Source organism: Malaclemys terrapin, chromosome 4, assembly GCF_027887155.1.
Source record: "Malaclemys terrapin pileata isolate rMalTer1 chromosome 4, rMalTer1.hap1, whole genome shotgun sequence".
Classification (NCBI taxonomy): Eukaryota; Metazoa; Chordata; order Testudines; family Emydidae; genus Malaclemys; species Malaclemys terrapin.
This window is the reverse complement of record NC_071508.1, coordinates 84176193-84196755: the sequence shown is the minus strand read 5'-3', so window position 1 is coordinate 84196755 and position 20563 is coordinate 84176193. Positions and strand designations below refer to the sequence as shown.

General features: G+C 43.3%; 1 protein-coding gene across 1 annotated transcript; it reads left to right on the top strand.

Moving 5' to 3' along the window:
- Nucleotides 1-73: 73 nt before the first annotated feature.
- Nucleotides 74-20328, top strand: ATP6V1D (ATPase H+ transporting V1 subunit D). The gene is made up of 9 exons (XM_054026941.1): nt 74-282; nt 7426-7543; nt 9561-9640; nt 10912-10979; nt 13286-13330; nt 13800-13903; nt 14560-14626; nt 17824-17902; nt 19703-20328. The coding sequence occupies exons 1-9, from the start codon at nt 242-244 to the stop codon at nt 19842-19844; spliced, it is 744 nt and encodes a 247-aa protein (XP_053882916.1). The 5' UTR covers nt 74-241; the 3' UTR covers nt 19845-20328.
- Nucleotides 20329-20563: the final 235 nt, after the last annotated feature.

Here is a 20563-nt window from a genome sequence, read left to right as displayed (position 1 = left end):
ATTTTGCGTCAATCCGCGACATATGGAGGCGACGGAATCGGAAAGGGCCCAACATCCGGGTCTTAGTTCCGCCGTGTTCTTTGCGCCGAGCGTCGCTGCGCTGGGGTGGAGCCAGGTGCGGGAAGCGGAAGCGGAGTCTGGTCCGCCCCGCCCTTGATTACCGGTCGTGGTGTCACACGTGACCGAGCCGGCTGGTAGCGGAGGCAGCAGTGGGTCGCGAGCTCCCTTCGCCGTGGTCAGGATGTCGGGCAAGGACCGGATCGAGATTTTCCCCTCGCGGATGTGAGTGACCCGCCCGGGCAGCGGCATGTGCCGGGCTCCCCTCCTGTCCCGGGCAGAGGCGGCTCCGGGGCTGGCGCAGTGACCAGGGAGGGGATGGGCTCGGTGGTAGTTACGGGCCAGTCAGGGAGCAGCAGGGCCCCTGCTCGGAGCCGCGCCGCCGGGTAGCCGGGGGGAGCCCTCCCGCTTGCTTCGCCCAGCGGCCCTGCTCGTCGCTGCTTTACCGATGGGATTCCGGGGGGTGGGAGCCACGTCGGCCCGAGCGTGTCGCTGTTCCCGGACCCCTACCCTAGCCCGCCCATCACCCTGCCCCGGGGAACGGCCCAGGCTCTGACACCAGGGCTGGGGAGTCTACAAATTTCGGGTTTTGCTGTCTGGGTGCAGGGGCTGCAAGGCGCTGTGTGTGACTCGTCCCAGCTTTGTCACTCACAGGTCCCAAGGTCGGAAGGGACCGTTGTGATCATCTGGTCTGACCTTCTGTGTAACCCGGGCCTAGGACTTCCCTGTGTCAATTCCTGTTTGAACTGGAGCTTGTCTTTTAGAAAAACATCTAGTCTTGATTACATCTGACTTGAGTTGTACAGGGCAGCTGGAAACTGGGGTCCCTGTATTTATTAGGAAAAGTGCACAGCGAGGAAGGGGTTTGTGACAACCATGATAGCTTGTAACATTTGACTTGGTTGATGAGCCATTTACTCCCTGTTGAGTAAAACCTCAGCCTTGTTGAGATATGTCTGAACAACTGTAAGGGATTGATTTCCTGCAGAAACTGAAACTCTCAAATACCTGTGCTAAAGGTTTTGAACTGAGATCCTGCCTACTCCTATGAATGTCAAATTCTGCTAATTTGTGCCAGGATCTCCAAGCATCTAACACCTTCCTGTAGTTCTCAGTCCAATACTGAAACCTCTCATCCTGAAGCATATCAGATAGCGAACCCTACAGTATACAATAGTTTGTTGTCTGGACACCAGTGGTTGTATCAACATAAGTTTCCATTACATCGTCTCTCTCTTTTGTCAGTTCTGTCAGTAGCATTCCCTCCAAGTATCTTCAATGCATTTGCAATATGCTTAATGAATCCATTCAATTGAGTATCATTGAGGAACTTACAAGCAAATGAGACTCTGTCTTGTACTGCTACATTAGTTTTCTACAAAACTCCATCGTTAAAGCCAAAATTATAACTGGGTTCAAAAAATAGTTGAGAGTGCAACCCCAATGCATTGGTTGTCCTTAAGCCTCTGGGTGCCAGAAGCTGGGACTGGACAACAACATGGATCACTTGATAATTGCCCTGTTCTGTTCATTCTTTCTGAAGCATCTCGCACTAGCTGCTGTCAGCAGACAGGATACTGGGCTAGATGGATCATGGGTCTGACCCAGTATGGCCATTCTTATGATTAAAAAAATTGCCTGTGATGGAGAATCTTTTATGTTCTCTTTATGGAAACTGTTTCAGGAGATGAGCATATGACCAGTGCAGATGTGTCTGTAGTTCCCCATCTCTTACAGAGACAAGTGAATTATGAAATTCCAAACTAACTTCCCTTTGTTTCCTTATAACCAGAGCTCCAAGTAGTTTACTTTTTTGTAGTGTTTTTATTGAGCGGTACAAATTCCACTGAATGCTACAAACATAAAGAAAGGGAATCCTCAGAACCAGCAGTTTTCTGGGTTTAAAAAGCTTGGGCCACATTAAGATATCTTCTATTTTATTCCCTTTGTTATGGCAATCCCTTTTAAAATATAAATCTTTAAAATTAAAGAAAAAAACAGTCCATCACATAATGTACTGGGTTGCTCTAGAGTTGGTCTCTGCACACATTTTTCTGTTAAACACAACAAAAAATACAGACTCCATAAACAGAGCGGTCACATTTTAAGCTTCCTGATTTTGCCCATGATTTATTTGTATTTGTGGACTTGGGGGAGAATGAGCATGAAGACTAAGTTGTGAAACTAAATCAGTTCTTCCTGGAGAAACCATCTCAGGATTGAGACTAGTAATGAGGCAATCAAGGCACCTCAGAAATTCAGTGACCATACAACTGGAGATTGAGGCCAGGTCTATGCTAGGAGTGCTTTGCCTGGCATAGGCAAAATAAGCTATTCTGGACAAAAGTGTAGTTTTTCCAGTGTAACTGTATTTACACTAAGGACTCTTGCCAGCACAGCTATGTCTGTCACAAATCACAGCGTATCAGAGACAGTAGTGGAGAGCTGGCTTAAGCTTTTATACATAAAACTGATAAAGCATGGGACGGGGGACAGGAGAAGAATGTATTGGTTTTGCTTTTACTTGAAAGAGGATAGCTTTATGTAAGTTGGAAAATGAGGCCTGTGTTGGGGGCAAACTCTATGCTTGGTTTTAAGGAAAGCCATGTATGAAGGCAGAACTTGACATTTACAGTCTTTAATATATAGCTGAGAATGGGGACATTCACTGAAATGCGCTTTTCCTTTAATTTCAGATAGAAATTAACAACGTCCCAGATATTGTAACTACTGCAAGTGGGATATGTAGGGTTCACAGCTAATTGTGTTGACAGAGTAAGTCAACTAAATAGAGTATAATCCCTATTCTCTGTAATTTTCCAGGTGCTGACAGCAAATGATTTGTCATGTAGTCAGATGTCTTTGACAAAGCGTGGCATATGGCCATCATTACAGCAGAACACAAGACATTTGAAAGTTCGAGTTATGAAACTGCTGTCTTGTAATGTTTCTACTCAAAAACTGTTCAGATTTCCAGGGTAGGAGCAACCAAAGTTGGCCATTAGCAGGAGAGGGTCATTCTTAGTCTTGCATAGAATCGTGCTGATGGAGCTTCTGTCAGCGTTAATACGTAGGGGATCCCAGCACATTATATTCCATCTTGATCTAAGTGGTCAGTTTGCAGTCTCTGCCTACGTCTCCTTGTTGAAATTGAGAATAGCTGTGTGTGGTGTATGTGGTCCCGAGAGGTTCGTTGTTTGTCTAGATATCTCCTTTTTCTATCGCTTGTCACTCCTGAAGCACACATCACTAAATGTTCTGCAGATGTGGATGCAGGGACTCCCCAGGTTTAGAATAGGTGTGTAACTTCAACATACTTCCAGAAGAATACGACCAATTCTGAACTAGGGATATTTTGATAAAATTTGTTTTTTCTTTTGAAGTTCCATTATGCAAAGTGAAACATGACTAATCCCTAGGGGCCAGAGAACAGAACACAAGGTCTTTCCATATAGTATTCTGAGTACAAATTGCTCTGGGAAGAAGGGTTAATGCTATGGGAAGGAATTTGAGAGTCTGGAGTTCTGGATTCTGTTCTTGACTCTGACTTGCATGAATTTAACTCCTCTGATTCAGTTTACCCTTATGTAAAACTGGGATAACATTAGTCTTCCTCACAGTAGAATTGTTTTTTTTTAAAAGCACTTCTGAGATCCTTGATCAAATTAGTGTGCAATATTAATATACAACAACTGAGGCATAACTGACTTTTTAAAAAAAAATTTGAATAGCTGTTGTATTCCAGATCTTTTTAAAGGAGACCTCTCTGCTTAACATAAAAAATGCATCCTATGTAGAAAGATTATTATACTGACATAGCAGAGCTTGAATTCATAGCTTCATTCGTAGAAATGCAGAATTGTAGATGCTGGACATGAAGATAATCTATTGGGTTATCTGCCTTGTCTGGTTGCTGCTAGTGAATTGTTCTCTTCACTTTGTTCACTAGTGCTTTTGTTCAGTTAAATTTTAAATGTCCCAAGTGATGGATCTTCCATGACTTTTTTGTAGGGAGCCTATTAGGTAGGTGAATTTTTTTTCCCAATGTTGTGAGCATTTTTGCAGTCTTTATAGTTGTCTAGAATAATATTTCATCCTGAGAATTATACCTTAGTTTGAGAGAGCACTCTCTCTAAAAATGATGAGAGGGGACTTGACTGGGGTCTCAGCAGAGAAGTAAACTCAAAGCAACTCCTGTTAATAAAGAGAAAAACCCTGCCTCTAATCTCTTTTCCTCAATTGAACAGAATTTCTTACTCCATCTTGTTATTAGTAAAGTTTCGTATTGGCATAAATCTTTTCTACATCAAAGATGCTTGGTGAAGTCTTTTGTTCTAGCTGTCCTGGCTTTTTCTTGATGGTAAACAGGACTGTGTTTAATGCACACATGGAATCTGTTAAATCTTGCTTGGACTAGAAAATGAGCCAGCCTTTGATAGTTAGACCTTGGAAAAAGCCAGTTGGTGCACGGCTGTGAAATCTCTGAACCTGTGTGAAATTCCAGGTATTCAGTTCTTCTAAAAAGCAGGCTTCATTTTTATTCCCTGAATTACAATCTACTGTCTACATTCAGAGTAGCAGCTGTGTTAGTCTGTATCTGCAAAAAGAACAGGAGTACTTGTGGCACCTTAAAGACTAACAAATTTATTTGAGCATAAGCTTTTGTGGGCTACAACCCACTTCATCAGATGCATAGAATGGAACACACAAGATATTTATACAAAAAGAGAACATGACAAGGTGGAAGTAGCCATACCAACTGTAAGAGGCCAATCAATTGAGATGAGCTATCATCAGCAGGAGAAAAAAAACTTTTGAAGTGATAATCAAGATGACTCTTAGAAGGTGTGAGGAGAACTTAACATGGGGAAATAGATTCAATTAGTGTAATGACCCAACCATTCCCAGTCTCTGTTTAAACCTAAGTTAATTGTAGCTAATTTGTATATTAATTCAAGTTCAGCAGTCTCTCTTTGGAGTCTGTTTTTGAAGGTTGTTTTTTTTTTTGTTCTTTTTGTGAACATTCAGAAGTTTCAGTGCAAGTTGGGTTCTTGTCTGTTTAGGAATTTATATGGCCCATGTTGCTGTGGTATCTGTGTCTCACAGACATGAATGAATTTATTGCCCCAACATTCCTGTGAGCTAGAGAAGTGTTGTTATTTCTTACTTTATATATGTGGAACTGAGGTAAATGGAGATTAAGGCCATGTCTACACTACCACTGTTATCGGCAAAACTTATGTCGCTCAGGGGTATGAAAAAACATTTCCCCCCCTCCCCCCGCCCGAGCAATACAAGTTTGGCTGGCATAAGGAGTAGTGTGCACAGTGCTATGTTGGCGGGAGAACTTCTCCCACCAACATAGCTACTGCTGCTTGTTGCGGGTGGTTTAATTTTGTCGACGGGTGAGCTCTTTCCCGTTAGCATAGAGCAGCTACACAAGCGATCTTACAGCAGTGCTGCTGCTGCTAGTGTAGACGTTGCCTAAGTGTCTTTCCAGGGTTATCCAGGAAGTCTGTGGGCTTGCCTTCACTGCAAAGCTAGCTCGAGTTATAACTTGGTGTTAACCCTAGCATGCATATTATGCACGCTCTCTCTGAATATAGGCTAGGCCAGAGGATCTCACAAATTTTTTGGTGGCCTCCGAGTGCAGCCAACAACTCTTGCTGGTGGCTGCTCTCACACTTTTTTTCCCTAAAATACTTAATTAGCTTTAGGAAAAACAAATAAATATGTACATGTACAGGTCCAGATCATTAATTTATTTATTGCTAGCCAGTAAGTCTGCTGTGAACAGTGATACTTGTAAGTTTGTTAATATCACTGTTCACAGCAGACTTACTAGTTAGCAATAAATGAATTACAACCATACAAGTATCACTGTTCACAGTAGACTCACTCAGCCCCAGCAAGTCTGGGGACAAATTAAGCCCGGAGGTCGGGGTAGGCAGCAGGGGCCAGGGGTGATGGAAATGGGGGACAGAGGGAGACAGTGGGGGGCCAGAGCCCAAAGCCCTGTGGCTGGGGACAGAGCCCGAAGCTGCATGGCCCAGGGCCTGAAGCCCTGCAGCTGGAGCCTGAAGCCCTGCCACCCCAGGGCTGAAGACCAAAGCCTGAGCCCTCCTTCCCCTGGGAAGGTGGGGAACTCACCATTTGCCGTCTCCTCCAGCATTGTGCCCAACTGTCTATAGAGAGGGGGGCAGGGCCCAACCCCTGCTTGCAGACCCAGCAGCCAACATCAAGGCGGTGCATCCAGGAACAACAGGGAAGGGGAGGGGCTGCTGCTTCCCTCTCCTCCCCCTCCTTCCCCCCCCAAGTCACTGCCCAAGAGGCTATGGCCGCAAGAAAAGTCCCTGGTGGCTGCATTTGAGAAACGCTGGGCTACGCTATAGCCAAGTTAGCACAACTTGTCAGCTGCTAACGCAACCATTCTAAGTAGCTCAAGTGTTTCACGGTGTGGCCCCTCTTGCTTCAGCAAGGCTAACTCAAGAGGTGCTAACTCTGCAGTGAAGACACAGCTTATGGCAGCGATGGAAACAGAACCTGTGACCTTGGTTTCAGTTCTCAAGTCTTCCACAGGACTGAGTTAATACTCAATCTGGACCTTTCAGAGGGTAGTACTTGCAAATTAGGGTCACTTCCACCTGTCTCCACTGAGTTGGAAATCTCCCACAGGATTTCTGAGGGTAGGGAATAACCCCACTTTCTTGACAGTGTTTGCTCTTTTCCAAAGGAGAGTGTGAGCTGCTGCTGAAAGTCTGGGTGCTGTTTCATCTTGCCTGTTGCTGTGATTTGTTGTGTGCCTTTTTAAAAGGTACTTGAGACACTTTAGAAAAGCCAATTCTTATTGGTTTCAATAGACCGATTAAAGTCTCATGAAGAATTGGTTCTTTTTTTATGGTGGTTGGCATTTGAGAAGCATGAGAAACCAGAATATTAGAAAGTAGAACAAATGTCCTCGGGATGACAATAGGCAAGTTTTAGTTTCCTATTGAATGGCTCTAGAGAAGTTGCATTCCAAAGAATTTTGATTGCTTATTGTGTGGCTTTCTATAATGGAATGGCTGAGCAATGATTTGAATAACAGTGCCCGTATGCAGCACTTCTCAGCCTGTTGAGATCTTCAGCTTTACAAACACTAACTCTGTGACCCCTGTCTGTGAGACAGGTAAGTATAATTCCCATTTTTACAAATGGGAAAATGCACCACACCAAGTGGCTGCTTGTGGTCAAGGAGACCAAGAAGACTAATATGTCTTCAAATACTTCCTAATGTCTCAATCATTTTCCATGTCAGAAATGATTTTACTTTCTCCTGATCCTTCTGAGTGACAGAAAAAAATCTGTATCTTTTCCCCTGCTTAATAGGGCTCAGACCATCATGAAGGCTCGTTTGAAAGGGGCCCAGACGGGTCGTAACCTCTTAAAGAAAAAATCTGATGCTCTGACTCTTCGATTCCGACAGATACTAAAGAAAATCATTGAGGTAGGTGAATTCAGTTTCTACCATGTCTGCCTTGCTCTGTTAGGAAATTATCTATGTTCTGTAAACCATGCATTTCCATAATGCTTCCATTGAGATCACGTTCACATCGGTTAGAATTTGGTGCAATTTTGCAGGTAACCTGCAGTCTGGTAAATAACACTGAAGTGGTTTTAGTTTTTCTATCTGAAGAAGCTGTGCAAGGGGCCTAAGGCTCTGTTTAGGAGTTTAAACCCCTCTTCTTCCTTCTCCAGTCAGCCATAAACCCTGCTTCCGTCTGTCCCCAGAGCTCCCTACAGGCTCTCCTGAATTTTAGAAAACTGGCCAGTCCTAGAATCATAGAATATCAGGGTTGGAAGGGACCTCAGGAGGTCATCTAGTCCAACCCCCTGCTCAAAGCAGGACCAATTCCCAACTAAATCATCCCAGCCAGGGCTTTGTCAAGCCTGACCTTAAAAACCTCTAAGGAAGGAGATTCCACCACCTCCTAGGTAACCCATTCCAGTGCTTCACCCTCCTAGTGAAAAAGTTTTTCCTAATATCCAACCTAAACCTCCCCCACTGCAACTTGAGACCATTACTCCTTGTTCTGTCATCTGGTACCACTGAGAACAGTCTAGATCCATCCTCTTTGGAACCCACTTTCAGGTAGTTGAAAGTAGCTATCAAATCCCCCCTCATTCTTCTCTTCTGCAGACTAAACAATCCCAGTTCCCTCAGCCTCTCCTCATAAGTCATGTGTTCCAGCCCCCTAATCATTTTTGTTGCCCTCTGCTCTTTCCAATTTTTCCACATCCTTCTTGTAGTGTGGGGCCCAAAACTGGACACAGTACTCCAGATGAGGCTTCACCAATGTCGAATAGAGGGGAATGATCACATCCCTCGATCTGCTGGCAATGCCCCTACTTATACAGCCCAAAGTGCCGTTTGCCTTCTTGGTAACAAGGGCACACTGTTGACTCGTATCCAGCTTTTCGTTCACTGTAATCGCTAGGTCCTTTTCTGCAGAACTGCTGCCAAGCCATTTGGTCCCTAGTTTGTAACCGTGCATGGAATTCTTCTGTCCTAAGTGCAGGACTCTGCACTTGTCCTTGTTGAACCTCATCAGTTCTGATGGTGTTAAGCATAACGAGACTGACTTTAACCTGCTTCCTTCCCTCTGTCTGGTTTGGGGAGGATGCTGTGGACTATCCGTATCAGCTGCATGGTTAAACAAACTAAGTAGGGACAGCAAGCTCTATCCAGCTTGATCTTATCCTTTTTCTGTAAAGGCACAGTGTTAATATGGGTTTATGTGCAATCTGCTGCAGTAGGAGCAAACCCAAGATTTAACCATGGTCAGGTGAAATGACAAACATAATCCGTGTTCAGCATCTACTCTTATAAATGAACTGTGTTCAGCTTTGCATTAGCTACAATTGCTGCTGACATCCATGATTAGCAATGTTTCCATTTCATGGTGTAGATAAAGCCTCAGAAGTGTTGTATCAGGTTTCCTGCAGACTCAGTAAGGCAGCAGTGCACTGGCTGATACTCAAATTTTTGGCTTCAATAGTTTTTGTAACTGTCTGGGCTAGAAATGCTTAAGTCTTATCTGCGCTGAGAAGACTTGGAAAAAACAGATTTCCCGATAGTTCAGCTGAATCACTGTAAGACGTTGTTGGCGCCCTCTTGTGCTGTGCCCATTTTTACGACCATGTTAAATCCTGAGATTCTCAGTTTACAATGATGTGGTGGTCTTACAGGGGCATGCCATAAGCAATCTTGCATTGTGTATCCATCTTAAAGATAAAAAGTCACCTTTATATTTAGTGTTTTGCGCTGCCTCCTTGGTGGGTGTTGGGGAAACTTCCCCACAGTTGGGAAACTTTGGGACACAGGATTCTTCTTCATTTGTCTTTAACTAGGTACAGCAAACAGCTGCCGACCAGTAATGTCCCACCCTGAGGTGACTGCATTTCAGCTGTAGGTTGAGTGATTTTTGTTAAGTTTTAAAATTGCATCTCTGTTCTCTTTATAGACTAAGATGTTAATGGGTGAGGTGATGAGAGAAGCTGCATTCTCACTTGCTGAGGCAAAATTTACGGCTGGAGACTTCAGGTGAGGACCACTGATTTGTACTGTACTGCTACATGGAGAATCCCCAGCTTTCCTTTCCCAAGAAGAGAGGACAACCAGCAGGCTGTAGGTTCCACTTTTAGGAGAAGAGTGGAAGAAAGGAAAGTTCTGTAATAGATGCTGGGGAAGGGAAAGGCAGCCTCATGATACGTTGGGTACCATCAATCAAGGGTGGGAGCATAAGGTGGGTAAAGGAGAGAAACAGTTTGTGCTGAGGAAATATTCATCACTTTGGAAGTCAAACAAGCACATCAGCTGGTAAAAGCAGCTTTCAGCTAAGTGTGAGTGTAAATCCTCAGTTAAGCCAGTGGTTGCTTCTGCAGCTTAGAATTTAAAGTGTAGGGAAATGGGAAAGTAAAAGACGTCTGGTCTAGTTTTCCCTTTTGCTCTGTATTGCTGAGTTGTAGAGGTAGATTCTCCTTTTCCATGGTTTCATCACCTCTCAGTAACTCCCAGGGAGATCTACTGTGCTGATGACATGAGGTCCTATGCTGATGACTGTCTAGGGCAGTAGTCTCCAACCTTTTTACACCCAAAATCACTTTTTGAATTTAAGGAAAACCCAGGATCTACCCCGCCCCACTCACTCCCCCCCCCTCCCCCCCTTCCTATCCGTCAGAGTGATTAAGCACTGGAATAAATTGCCTAGGGAGGTTGTGGAATCTCCATCATTGGAGATTTTTAAGAGCAGGTTAAACAAACAGCTATCAGGAATGGTCTAGATTATACTTGTCCTGCCATGAGTGCAGGGGACTGGACTAGATGTTCTCTTGAAGTTCCTTCCAGTTCTATGATTCTATGCACAGTCACACAAAATCCAACTTAATGCTGGAACCTTGACCCAGATTTCACATTTTTTTTGGGTTCTCGTGTAAATTAGAGCCATAATATTACTAGACTACTTTTGTGTGGTTTTCTGCCAGATAACTGTTTTCTGATTTGAGGTTGGAAAGAGCCTTGGTGGGCCAGGTGTGAATGTGCATTCTAGATACTCAGCCTCTTTACATTTACGAACAGATGCAGACTCCGCACTTAATTTCATAGCTCTTTTGTGTTACCTTTTGATTTCTATGTAAAAGCTTGCTTCATTGAACTGTTAGTGTGGGTGAGCTAATCTTCAGAAAACTCAGTGCCAGAGTTGGAGACTTGTTCCATGAATCCTCAAAGCAGTTTGACTGCTGCTTAACCCTTGCACACAATGATGAATTCATGATTTGATTTTACCCAATTAAGGTGCATTTTCTTCTCTTCAGTACCACTGTGATCCAGAACGTGAACAAAGCTCAAGTCAAGATCAGAGCTAAGAAAGACAACGTAGCAGGTGACTATCTCCCCACCTTAGCAAAGTACAAGTATGTCACAGGCCCATTTATGTTTCCTGGAAAATACATTCTGTTTACAAACCATCTGTGTATGTCTCCTCTTCTGCATTTCTCTTCTCCCCTCCTTTTTATTACTAGGGACATTCTCATGTGAAAATAAGAACTTGGTGGACTACAAATTCATTTGGTCTCCATAATTGTTACAATAAGAGATTTTGCAGTCAGGGAAATGGGAATAAGTCATTTAGTCCACTTTTGCAGGTGCCAGGTATGGTTTTCCACTGTAGCCTATTCTTCAGAACTTTGTCAAGCCCCAAGCAGTGGGACTTCCACTGCTTTCCTCAGGCCAGCTACATCGTGTTCTAGTAGATATCTCCTGTGTGGAAGCTTTTTAGTATGTGCAGCTCTAACTTTTGTTTGATTTCTTCCTGTTATTCCTAGTTTACAATCTAGACCACATTGAACAGTTCCTTTCAAATACTTGTCTGAGGGGAATATATTTGCACATCACTTAACCCAACTACACACATTATGTAGGATCTTTTGATGTTTCCTCAGATAATTTTCTCAAACCACTTAATTTTTGCTCCTCTTCTCTATGCTTCCTCTAACTTATAAACATATTTTTAGTATCTCATCAGCTGTATGAAGGACTTATCACCAGTTTGTTTTGTAACATGCTTTTGTATACAACCCTTAAAATCTCATTGGCTGTTTTTGCTGCTGTATTCCATTATGGACAGGAGAATGACCATACTGGGTCAGACCAATGGTCCATGTAGCCCAATATCGTGTTTTCTGATGGGGGGGCCAGTGCCAGATGCTTTGGAGGGAATGAACAAAACAGAGCAATTTCGAGTGATCCGGTCCCTGTTGTCCAATCCCAACTTCTGGCATTTGGAGATTGAGGGACACCCGGAAGATGGGATTGTGTCCCCGACTATCTTAGCCATTGGTGGACCTATTAGCTATCTTCCATGAACTTCTCTAATTCTTTTTTGAACCAGTTTATTAATTTTGGCCTTCACAACATCCCATGGCAATGAGTTCCATGGGTTAACTGTGCACAATGTGAAGAAATAAACCTGCTGCCTATTAATTTCATTGAGGGACCCCTAGTTCTTGTGTTATGTGAAGGAGTAAATAACACTTGCCTCTTCACAAACTTGTATTTTATCCCTCTTAAATCTCTTTAAGCATCACTGCTTCCAAATGTCTCAGAATATCCTCAGTTATACTGTGTGTGCATGTTCACCACTTCACAATAATCGGCTGCACCCCAAATGCAGGATTCTGCCTTCAGAAAGGGAAGAAGGATTTATAAATCCAGTCCCTCACCTTGCCTAAATGAAGTGAGAGTACATAAACTGCTGTGTGGTCAACTTTTGATGATCAGACAATGCATAACTATTGGGGCGGGGCGTGTGTGTGTGTGTGTCCTGGACTCTAAAGATACATGGTTATGCCAGAAAATTCCATGCAAAGTGCTAACACAGTACATTATTTACACTGCAAAATTGCCACTCAGAATGCTCAGCACATACTTTAAAACATGGTTCACTTTTTATCAACATAATCAAATAATATCAAACTGAATCCATATACCTGAATTTCTAATACAACTTCTGAGATTTGTGTTTTTAAGACACATTCTACAGCGATGTACTATGGACTCTGCTGATCATAATCTCACTGTTTGTGTTCACCCGTTGTTTCATTTGTACTTATATTGTCAGCTCTGTGGGTCAGAAATCATTTTATGTTTGTGTGGTGCCTAGCACAATGCGGTGTCTGGGGCCTCTGGAGGCTACTGTAAGACAAATAATAAATCCTACTACAAGTCCAAATTCTTAAATTTAAATGCTTGTCTTTAGAACTACTAGACTGATTTTCTTCAAACAACTATATTCTGGGTCTCAATGAGATCGAAAAATAATACAAGTTTGCAATTTCTATTTTCAGTCATTTGAGTTATCTTTGCTCGCAATTTCTGACTAGACTATCAAGAAGAAAATTGTAGCTTTTCATATGCAAATGTCTAAGCCAAGTTGGTTCAAACTTTTTTTTTTTTTTTTAATTGACTTCTAGCTGAGGGAGCATGGAGAGCTCCAGCTCCCAAAGAATTTAATGTTAGGAGCAATTATGGGAGAAGGAAGAGGCTAGAATTTAAGTTGAAATAACATTAGCTATATCGTGTTCTGCCTTTGTGGTTAAAAAAACAAAAAAAAACAAAAAAAAACTGTAGTCTGAGAACCAAATAAAACATTCAGTGATTCTTACACAAACTCTTGTGTGTCTTTAACAGGTGTAACCTTACCAGTGTTTGAGCATTACCAAGAAGGAGGGGATAGTAAGTACAAAATGAATGTTTTATGTCTTCGGGTGCTTGTGAAAAATACCTGGGTGTCCTGGAAACCCTTTATCAGTGAAACCCTGAGAGCACAGGAACTGATAATTCAAGCTTTCTCCATGTTGCTCTGCCATCGCTGACCTGCAGGGGTTGCCTTTGGTGCCAGAGGGGAGTGTAACTTTGGTCTGTATACTGAAATTTCTAATAGGTGTCTGCGCATCAGGAGCAACCTCCTATCTGCAAGCGAGTAGGTGGGATTAGCAGACTTTATAGACCACTGAACAGCCATCCAACAGTAATGATGGTCAGTAACTACTAATATTTTCTAGATTAGAACTGCTGACAGAGGTGAAGGATTCAGCATTCCATTAGCAGTCCCATAAGCATCCCTGTACTTGTGGTGCTCTGGCAATTTTGTTGAGAGGCTTCATTCTTGCTAATGCCACTACTGTTTGATGGGTTATTTCAGGTTATGAGTTGACTGGCTTAGCTAGAGGTGGGGAGCAGCTGGCAAAACTGAAGAGGAACTATGCCAAAGCAGTGGAGCTGCTTGTAGAACTGGCCTCGCTCCAGGTAGGTGGGAGCAGAAGATGAGCTAAAGGGGTTCTGGTTTCTCTTATTGTTCGATGGACAGTCTTTGTGGCTAAGGGATGTAGTAACCCCTTGATCTCTGATCTGTGTGTGTGGAGACCAAAGGGCTGCAGTTTTCCCACTATACTGCACTTCTTTTTCAGTCTGTCCTATCTCATCGGGGTCTTGAGCTTCTTTCCTTTTTCTACCCTACCTCTCCCACACCTGCAGCTGTTGCAATCAGTGTCTGTGCCTGCCAGCATGTTAATCTCTCTCGTGGATCCACTTGGTCTCCTGCAGACTCTCCTGAAAATGTGAGAGAGAGACTGAATGGCTGCTTTAGCTAGTCACAAGTATAGCTCTGCAGGGGCCTTTTTGTGGCCAGTTTTCTCGCTGTTATTTTGAACTCTTAAGATGCCTGGCTAGTAAATGCCCCCTTTGGGTTACTGACGTGTGTAACACTAAGTTAGTTACAGCAAATATTTAGTCACAGCGTACAAACCTAATGTCCATGAGAATGTACCTGTTTGCACAAAAGCAGGGCAGAATTTAGCCTTTAAAGCAAGCATGCTTGGCTCCCTGAAGCCATCTACGCTTGTTGGATGGTAAAAATACTGACTCATTTTGGTTTTGTATTATTTAATCTCACTTTGTCATAGACTTCATTTGTTACACTGGATGAAGCTATTAAGATAACGAACCGGCGTGTGAATGCTATTGAACATGGTGAGTGAGTTGGAGCCTTTCCTCTTTAAGACACTTAACTGATTTTGAGCCTCCTTAGGAGATGAAGAGCAGCGTAGAGTCCTGGCAACTGTCACTCTTCATTGGTCTGCTTTGCTGTTATGGGGATTTCTGCCATGATCAAGAGTTGCTATAACAATATTACGTAGGTGGAGAATAAACTAGGAGCTATACTGTAAATAAAAATGCCAGTGTGGATTAGACAGGTTGCAAGTCTTGCAAGGACTAGATGAGAGGGAGCTGTACTGTAGTCCAGAGAGCGTTTGCTGGTGCTCCATGGATACCTGTCTAGCCACGCGATCCTGACTCTCCCTCTTGTTTTCAGACATTGCATTGAGATGTACGAATATTACCTTTGTCATTTTTTCCATATAAGCGATTGCTTTTATTGTCATAGGGATGTTAAGAGATTTTGAATGGGGTGGGAATGGGAGGTGGTCAGTCATAGATCCTAGTGAGATCCCTTTCGTGGCCCCCCCATTGAGACTTCAGTGAGTGGAATCCAAGCATTTGTGCTTTGGATCTCTTGGTGTGTTAAGCTTCTGGACCTTGAACGGATCCTGGGGTCCTTGGGCACATATCTTATGTTTAGCATCCCCCTTCTGAGTTTTGGAATCCGTTGTCCAACTGTCTTGCCCTGCTGGGCACAGCCCTGACCCTTCAGACTCACCAGTACTCAAACAGCTCCCCCCTCCCAGAACTCCACCCAACAGGTGTGAAGCTTCTGGTTTACAGTTTAACTCTCTCCAGGGTATGCAGTAGTTGTGAAGCAGTCAACACTCTCTCACTTTGTTCAGTCTGTCAACTTTAAGCTCTTTATATTTAATCATGTAAAGCACAGGACAGTACAGATCACACAAAACAATAAAACCTTCTTAAACAATGTCCTCACTAGCTCACCCTTCCCTTGGGAGATCTGTGTTCCATCTGTCAGCAGGCAGAGTCTTTCAGCCCCTTGCCTAGCCTGCCCCTGCAGCCCTTCATGTTACTCTGGTGCAAAATGGCTCTCTTAACATCCCCCCTCTGAGATACCCTTCACAGACTCCTGCTGGGATCACCTGTTTCCTTTGTTCTGCCTCTTGGTGATTATTTTATTACTGCCAACTGCTTTTCAAACAAGAAGGGTCCTTGCCTGGTCCTCCATGTTGAGCTGTCAGGCTCTGCATAGCTCAAGTAGTTGGTTTTTCATCAGCTGTTCAAAATTCATCCCCTCTCTCCCCCCTCCAGTCTCTCTTTACTATTCCTTTCCTGAAAAACCTGAGACTTTTTTCCCTGCTTTTCCCTTCTACAGTATTTGCCTTCACTGTTGTGGCACTTATAGCAATTCACACTGTCACCAGATACGTCAGTCAGCACAATTGTCTCATGGACTTTTTCCCTCCCATTACCAATTACTTTACCAACATGCTCTGAGGAATTTTGAGAATTCCTTATGCAGGAAAGAAAAGACTATGGAGTTATGATTGGGCTACAACTATCATTAAAGTAATTTTAATGACTTGCTTTGTCTCCACTTCCTTCTGGTAAATTTCTGATGTACAGGGTAATGAGTACTGTAGAAAAGCTTAAGGTAGATTGTGCTTCTCCTAGGAAAGACATGTCTTCAAACACAATTTCATATCTTCCATGCCAGTGCATAACTCCTATCTCTCATTTGCCTTTGGTGTCATCCCTGGCCCCGAACTCCTTGTCCTTCCTGTTCCTGATAGTGGCAAATCTGTCTTTTGTCATTCTGCTGTTGCCAGTATACAACCCTGCTGCAGGTCCCTCTACTAAGCCATCCAGTTTTAACCTCCTGCCACTTAGATTATTTCAAAGACCTCCTCAAGACCCAGCTCTTCAGACTTTTTGCCTTTTCAGATACACAAAGAAGCATGACGTTGAACTCCATCCTCAACTCCTTTGCTGCACTGCTTACTTCAGGATTCAATTCTAAATTGTCCCCCTTGTTAAGCAATGCAGCTTTCCATGGACTTGCTCCATCAAATTTAGAGGTCATGTCTTTTCTTCCCCTCACTACTCACTCACTTAGCAGTGGCCTCCTCCCTGATCTTCCAAACAAGCTCGACAGTTTGTTTGTGAGAGAGCCTTCTCCTTTGCAGATCCTATTGTTGGCAGTAGTCTTTCAGAATTGACTAGCTCTCATGTCAAAGCTGTGCTGAAAATGTCGTCTCCTGCTCTTGTCCTTATGACTGAATTTAATTTGCCATACCATGCTGCTGCACCACATACTGTCTGACGTATCTGTTGGCATACAATTTGTATGAAAGATATTGCACAACACTTAAATTTATAGCACCCTTCATCCAGCAAGGAGTCCAAAGCATTTTATAAACTAGGGATCTTATGCACAACTTAAACATGGCACTCCAAAGTTTAACTTTACGCAATAGTGCTATGCAACCATTCAGGATAGGAAGTAGTGGGTAGAAAAGTCACATCCAACAAACTGGTGAAAGAACCTGTGGTAGAAGAACATATGGCAGAAAAATAGTTTCTAAAATTGAAATTTGGCCAATACACTGGGGTTAAGACCTTCATTGTTATGGAAATGGCCTGGGACTTTGACCTCCAAGAGTTCAGGACGTTAGTGGTCAAAGATCTTGTTACACCTTATCCAAGAGAGAACACCTATGGCAGCACAGTACTCCATTCTCAGGGATATTGGTTCTGTACCTACAGAACAGGGATGGTCTTGCAGGTCTCCCATGTGAAGGCTGACACCAGGCCTGACCTTTTTCAGCCTCATCTGAGGAGATCACAGTATAAGATTGTATGGATGTAGAAAGAAAGCAAATCATTGTCTCATTATTGTAGGACAAGGACGTGAAACTGTGGAATGAAAAGTTTGTTGGACATGGGGGAAAAGTTGTCCACAAAAAAATAAACTTACTGATTTCACTACTTAGTTCTCCCCATTCAACCTCCATTGGAAGCCAGTGCAAGCTGGTTCCGTTGAATTATTGGTGCAGGTTATGAAATGCTGAGCCCTGTTAAAGAAAAGTGTGGTGTTGGTTACTCGCTCTTAATGAAACACTGCATTTCTTTGTCAAAATAAGAGAGGCATTTAAACTCTGACAGTCAGATCACTGGGCTGACTTTGAATGTATGTGATCTCTCCTCACTGTACAGGCTGTTTGTGCATGATTAATATGGTAGTGATTATTTGTATATCTTAGTGATTATTCCCAGGATTGAGCGCACACTGTCCTACATCATCACGGAGCTGGATGAGAGAGAGCGAGAGGAGTTCTACAGGTAAGGGATGTGAATGGAGGAGGTTGTGCTGGCCCCCTCCCTTTCTTCTCACAAATTGACTCTTTTGAGACACAGAAATAGTGATGGGGTAGAGGAGAACTGTGCAGTAGGCTAAACTATTGATGTTCTGCTTTTAGAAACTATCCAGTGCTGTCCAAGCACAGGTTCACAGCCACTTCCCTCATCAAGGGGAGTAAACCTCAGCCACTATGCTGTGTGGTCCTTGATACCCTGTGCAGAGGCCTTTAGAGGGAATGGTGGAGCACTGCAGTGTATGCTGAATGTCCTACTTTAAGTACCTGTTCTGTAGATCTAGTTCCCCTCTCCTCTCAGATGCCATGGGAGTTTGTTGCTCTCGGCCACCCTCCCTAGCTGGTGTGGCTGCTCCTGTGTATGCTGTTTCCAGAGCCTTGACAGGAGAACTGATGGAGCCACTAAAATCAAACCTTAAGCAAAATGGGGCTTTCCTTCCTTCCAGCTGACAGAAACAGAGCAGGTGTGGGTGTGATTCTTTCAAAAATAGTCTGGTGAAAACTTTAAAAAACACTTCCTAACGTTTTCCCTTGAGAGTAATTGCTGTAGGTGCCCCAAGGATGTGATGCAATCACAATGGGGGGTGGGGGAGAAATGGCCTGTGCAATTGTGAATGGGGGAGTGGAGGTTGATCTGCACTCTGCTCTTGTGCTATTAGATGTGTTCACCATACAAGTGTGAAAACCCTCTTGTTTAAGGGACCAAGATGCAAACTAGAAAAATACTGGTCCAGAGTGTTTTTGATGTATGATTTTGCAAACTTTCAAGGGTTGTGGTGAGAGAATCTTGGGAAGATCAAGTTTAAGGTGGGAGGACATTAGTACCAGGTTAAAGGAGGCACAGCTAAACATGAACATCTTTCTGTCCTATGTGAAATTCAGATTGAAGGAATCTGGCTTATCCATCTATTGTACTAATTTCTATTTACTTTTATTATTTAGCATTAAGCTTTCTCAAATAATGAATTTCTAAAAAGGCTCTACCTGTCTCATGCTTGCTCTTTCTGGATTTCTGTTCCTTTGCACCTTTATTCTTTCCTTGTGCTAACTTGTTCTCCCATGAATCCCAACAGGTGTTGTGGATAGATTTTTCTCCAGTCACTGTGGGAGGGTTCAGAGGTTCTCCAAGCCACATCCCAATCAGTCCACTCTTTCGGTGGCAGAGGGATGGCCTACTCTTTGTGGGGTAATAAGACTCTTGTTAAGCTGAATCTGTAATTGTGGGTGTAGTCCTGGGCTTTGTGCCATGGGAAGGAAATTGCCTGTTAGAGGCAGGTGACCTGGTGCCAAGAAGCTGTAGTTTGAGGAAAGGTTAAAAGAACCTGGTCTCTTTCTTGCTGGGGGGGGTGGGTTGGTAAGAGGTTTTAAGGTTGTAATTGTGGCTTAAAAAACTGGAGGGTAGCTGAAGCCAGTTGCTCAGTTCAGAGCTAAGGTTCAAGCTAAGAATAGGAAAGTAAGGAGTAAACTGTATGCAGGTTGAACTAGTTCATTCCAGAGTAACATACCTCTAGCATGCCAAGTGTATACAGGTCAGGTGCCTCTTTTGCTGGAGTAGGAATTGAGGGATCTTTGGACAGTTTTTTTTAAACAGTTCAGCATATGGGGCTCAGAGATCATCTTGCTGTACCTACATAACCCAACATACAAATGTATTGCATCAGCTGCCTTTCCCAGAGGACTTATGGAAAAGCCTAACTGTTGGAGCACATCTTACAAAGAGGTACCATCAATGCAGACATTAAATATCACCCCAATTCTCTCACTGCAGGTTAAAGAAGATCCAGGAGAAGAAAAAAATATTGAAAGAAAAGAATGAGATAGAGCGGGCCTTACGGAAAGCTGCTGGGGCGGAACATGAACCTGCCAATCTCCTAGCAGAAGAGAAGGATGAAGACCTCCTCTTTGAGTAGCTCTGTTAGAGAGGGAGACGTAGATGGCAGTGTGTTAACTGATGTAATTCTGGACACTTGTGGCTCTTCATTTGGTGTATTAGCCTGTGAGCTCCATTGGTTGTGTTTTTTCCCCAAGATGAGAACTCTGGGGGCTTTTTTTGGTGGGGTGTGGAAGCAGAAAAAGGAGAGTAGCAGTAGCAAGACAGTCTCCCTTACACCAATCTACTACCATCTGTTTGGCTACTGAATCTGTACAGCAATTATACCCTCCTTGTAAGGGAGGGGAAAAAAAACCTATGTGCATGTTAACATGTGAAAGTAGGTGTTGCTACAATTAACTTGCAAACTATTAATGATAGAAAAGCTAGATTGTTCAGGTTAACCTTGTTGCAGAAATCCACACACTTATTACCACTTGCCTGGAAGACACCTTCCATTTTGTGTAACTGTGGGAGAAAATTAATGTCTGTGCTGTATGATAGTAAAATCATTTTAAATGTTACTGTCTGGTGTCCACTCTAAGGTTTTGCTAAGTAGGAGACAAAGTTGCTACTTTCATGACCCTGGAAACTGTGGCATAGTGGGCTCAGTAACAATGCAAGCTTTGCCTGTAGCAAATGTACCTTAATCCTGAACCAGAGGGGACCATTTCCTGTGCTGTCTCCATGTCCACTGGATCCTTTGCTTCTCTCTTGAGGTGATCATGAAGGGGGATAAGTGCTGCGGATCATATTCGA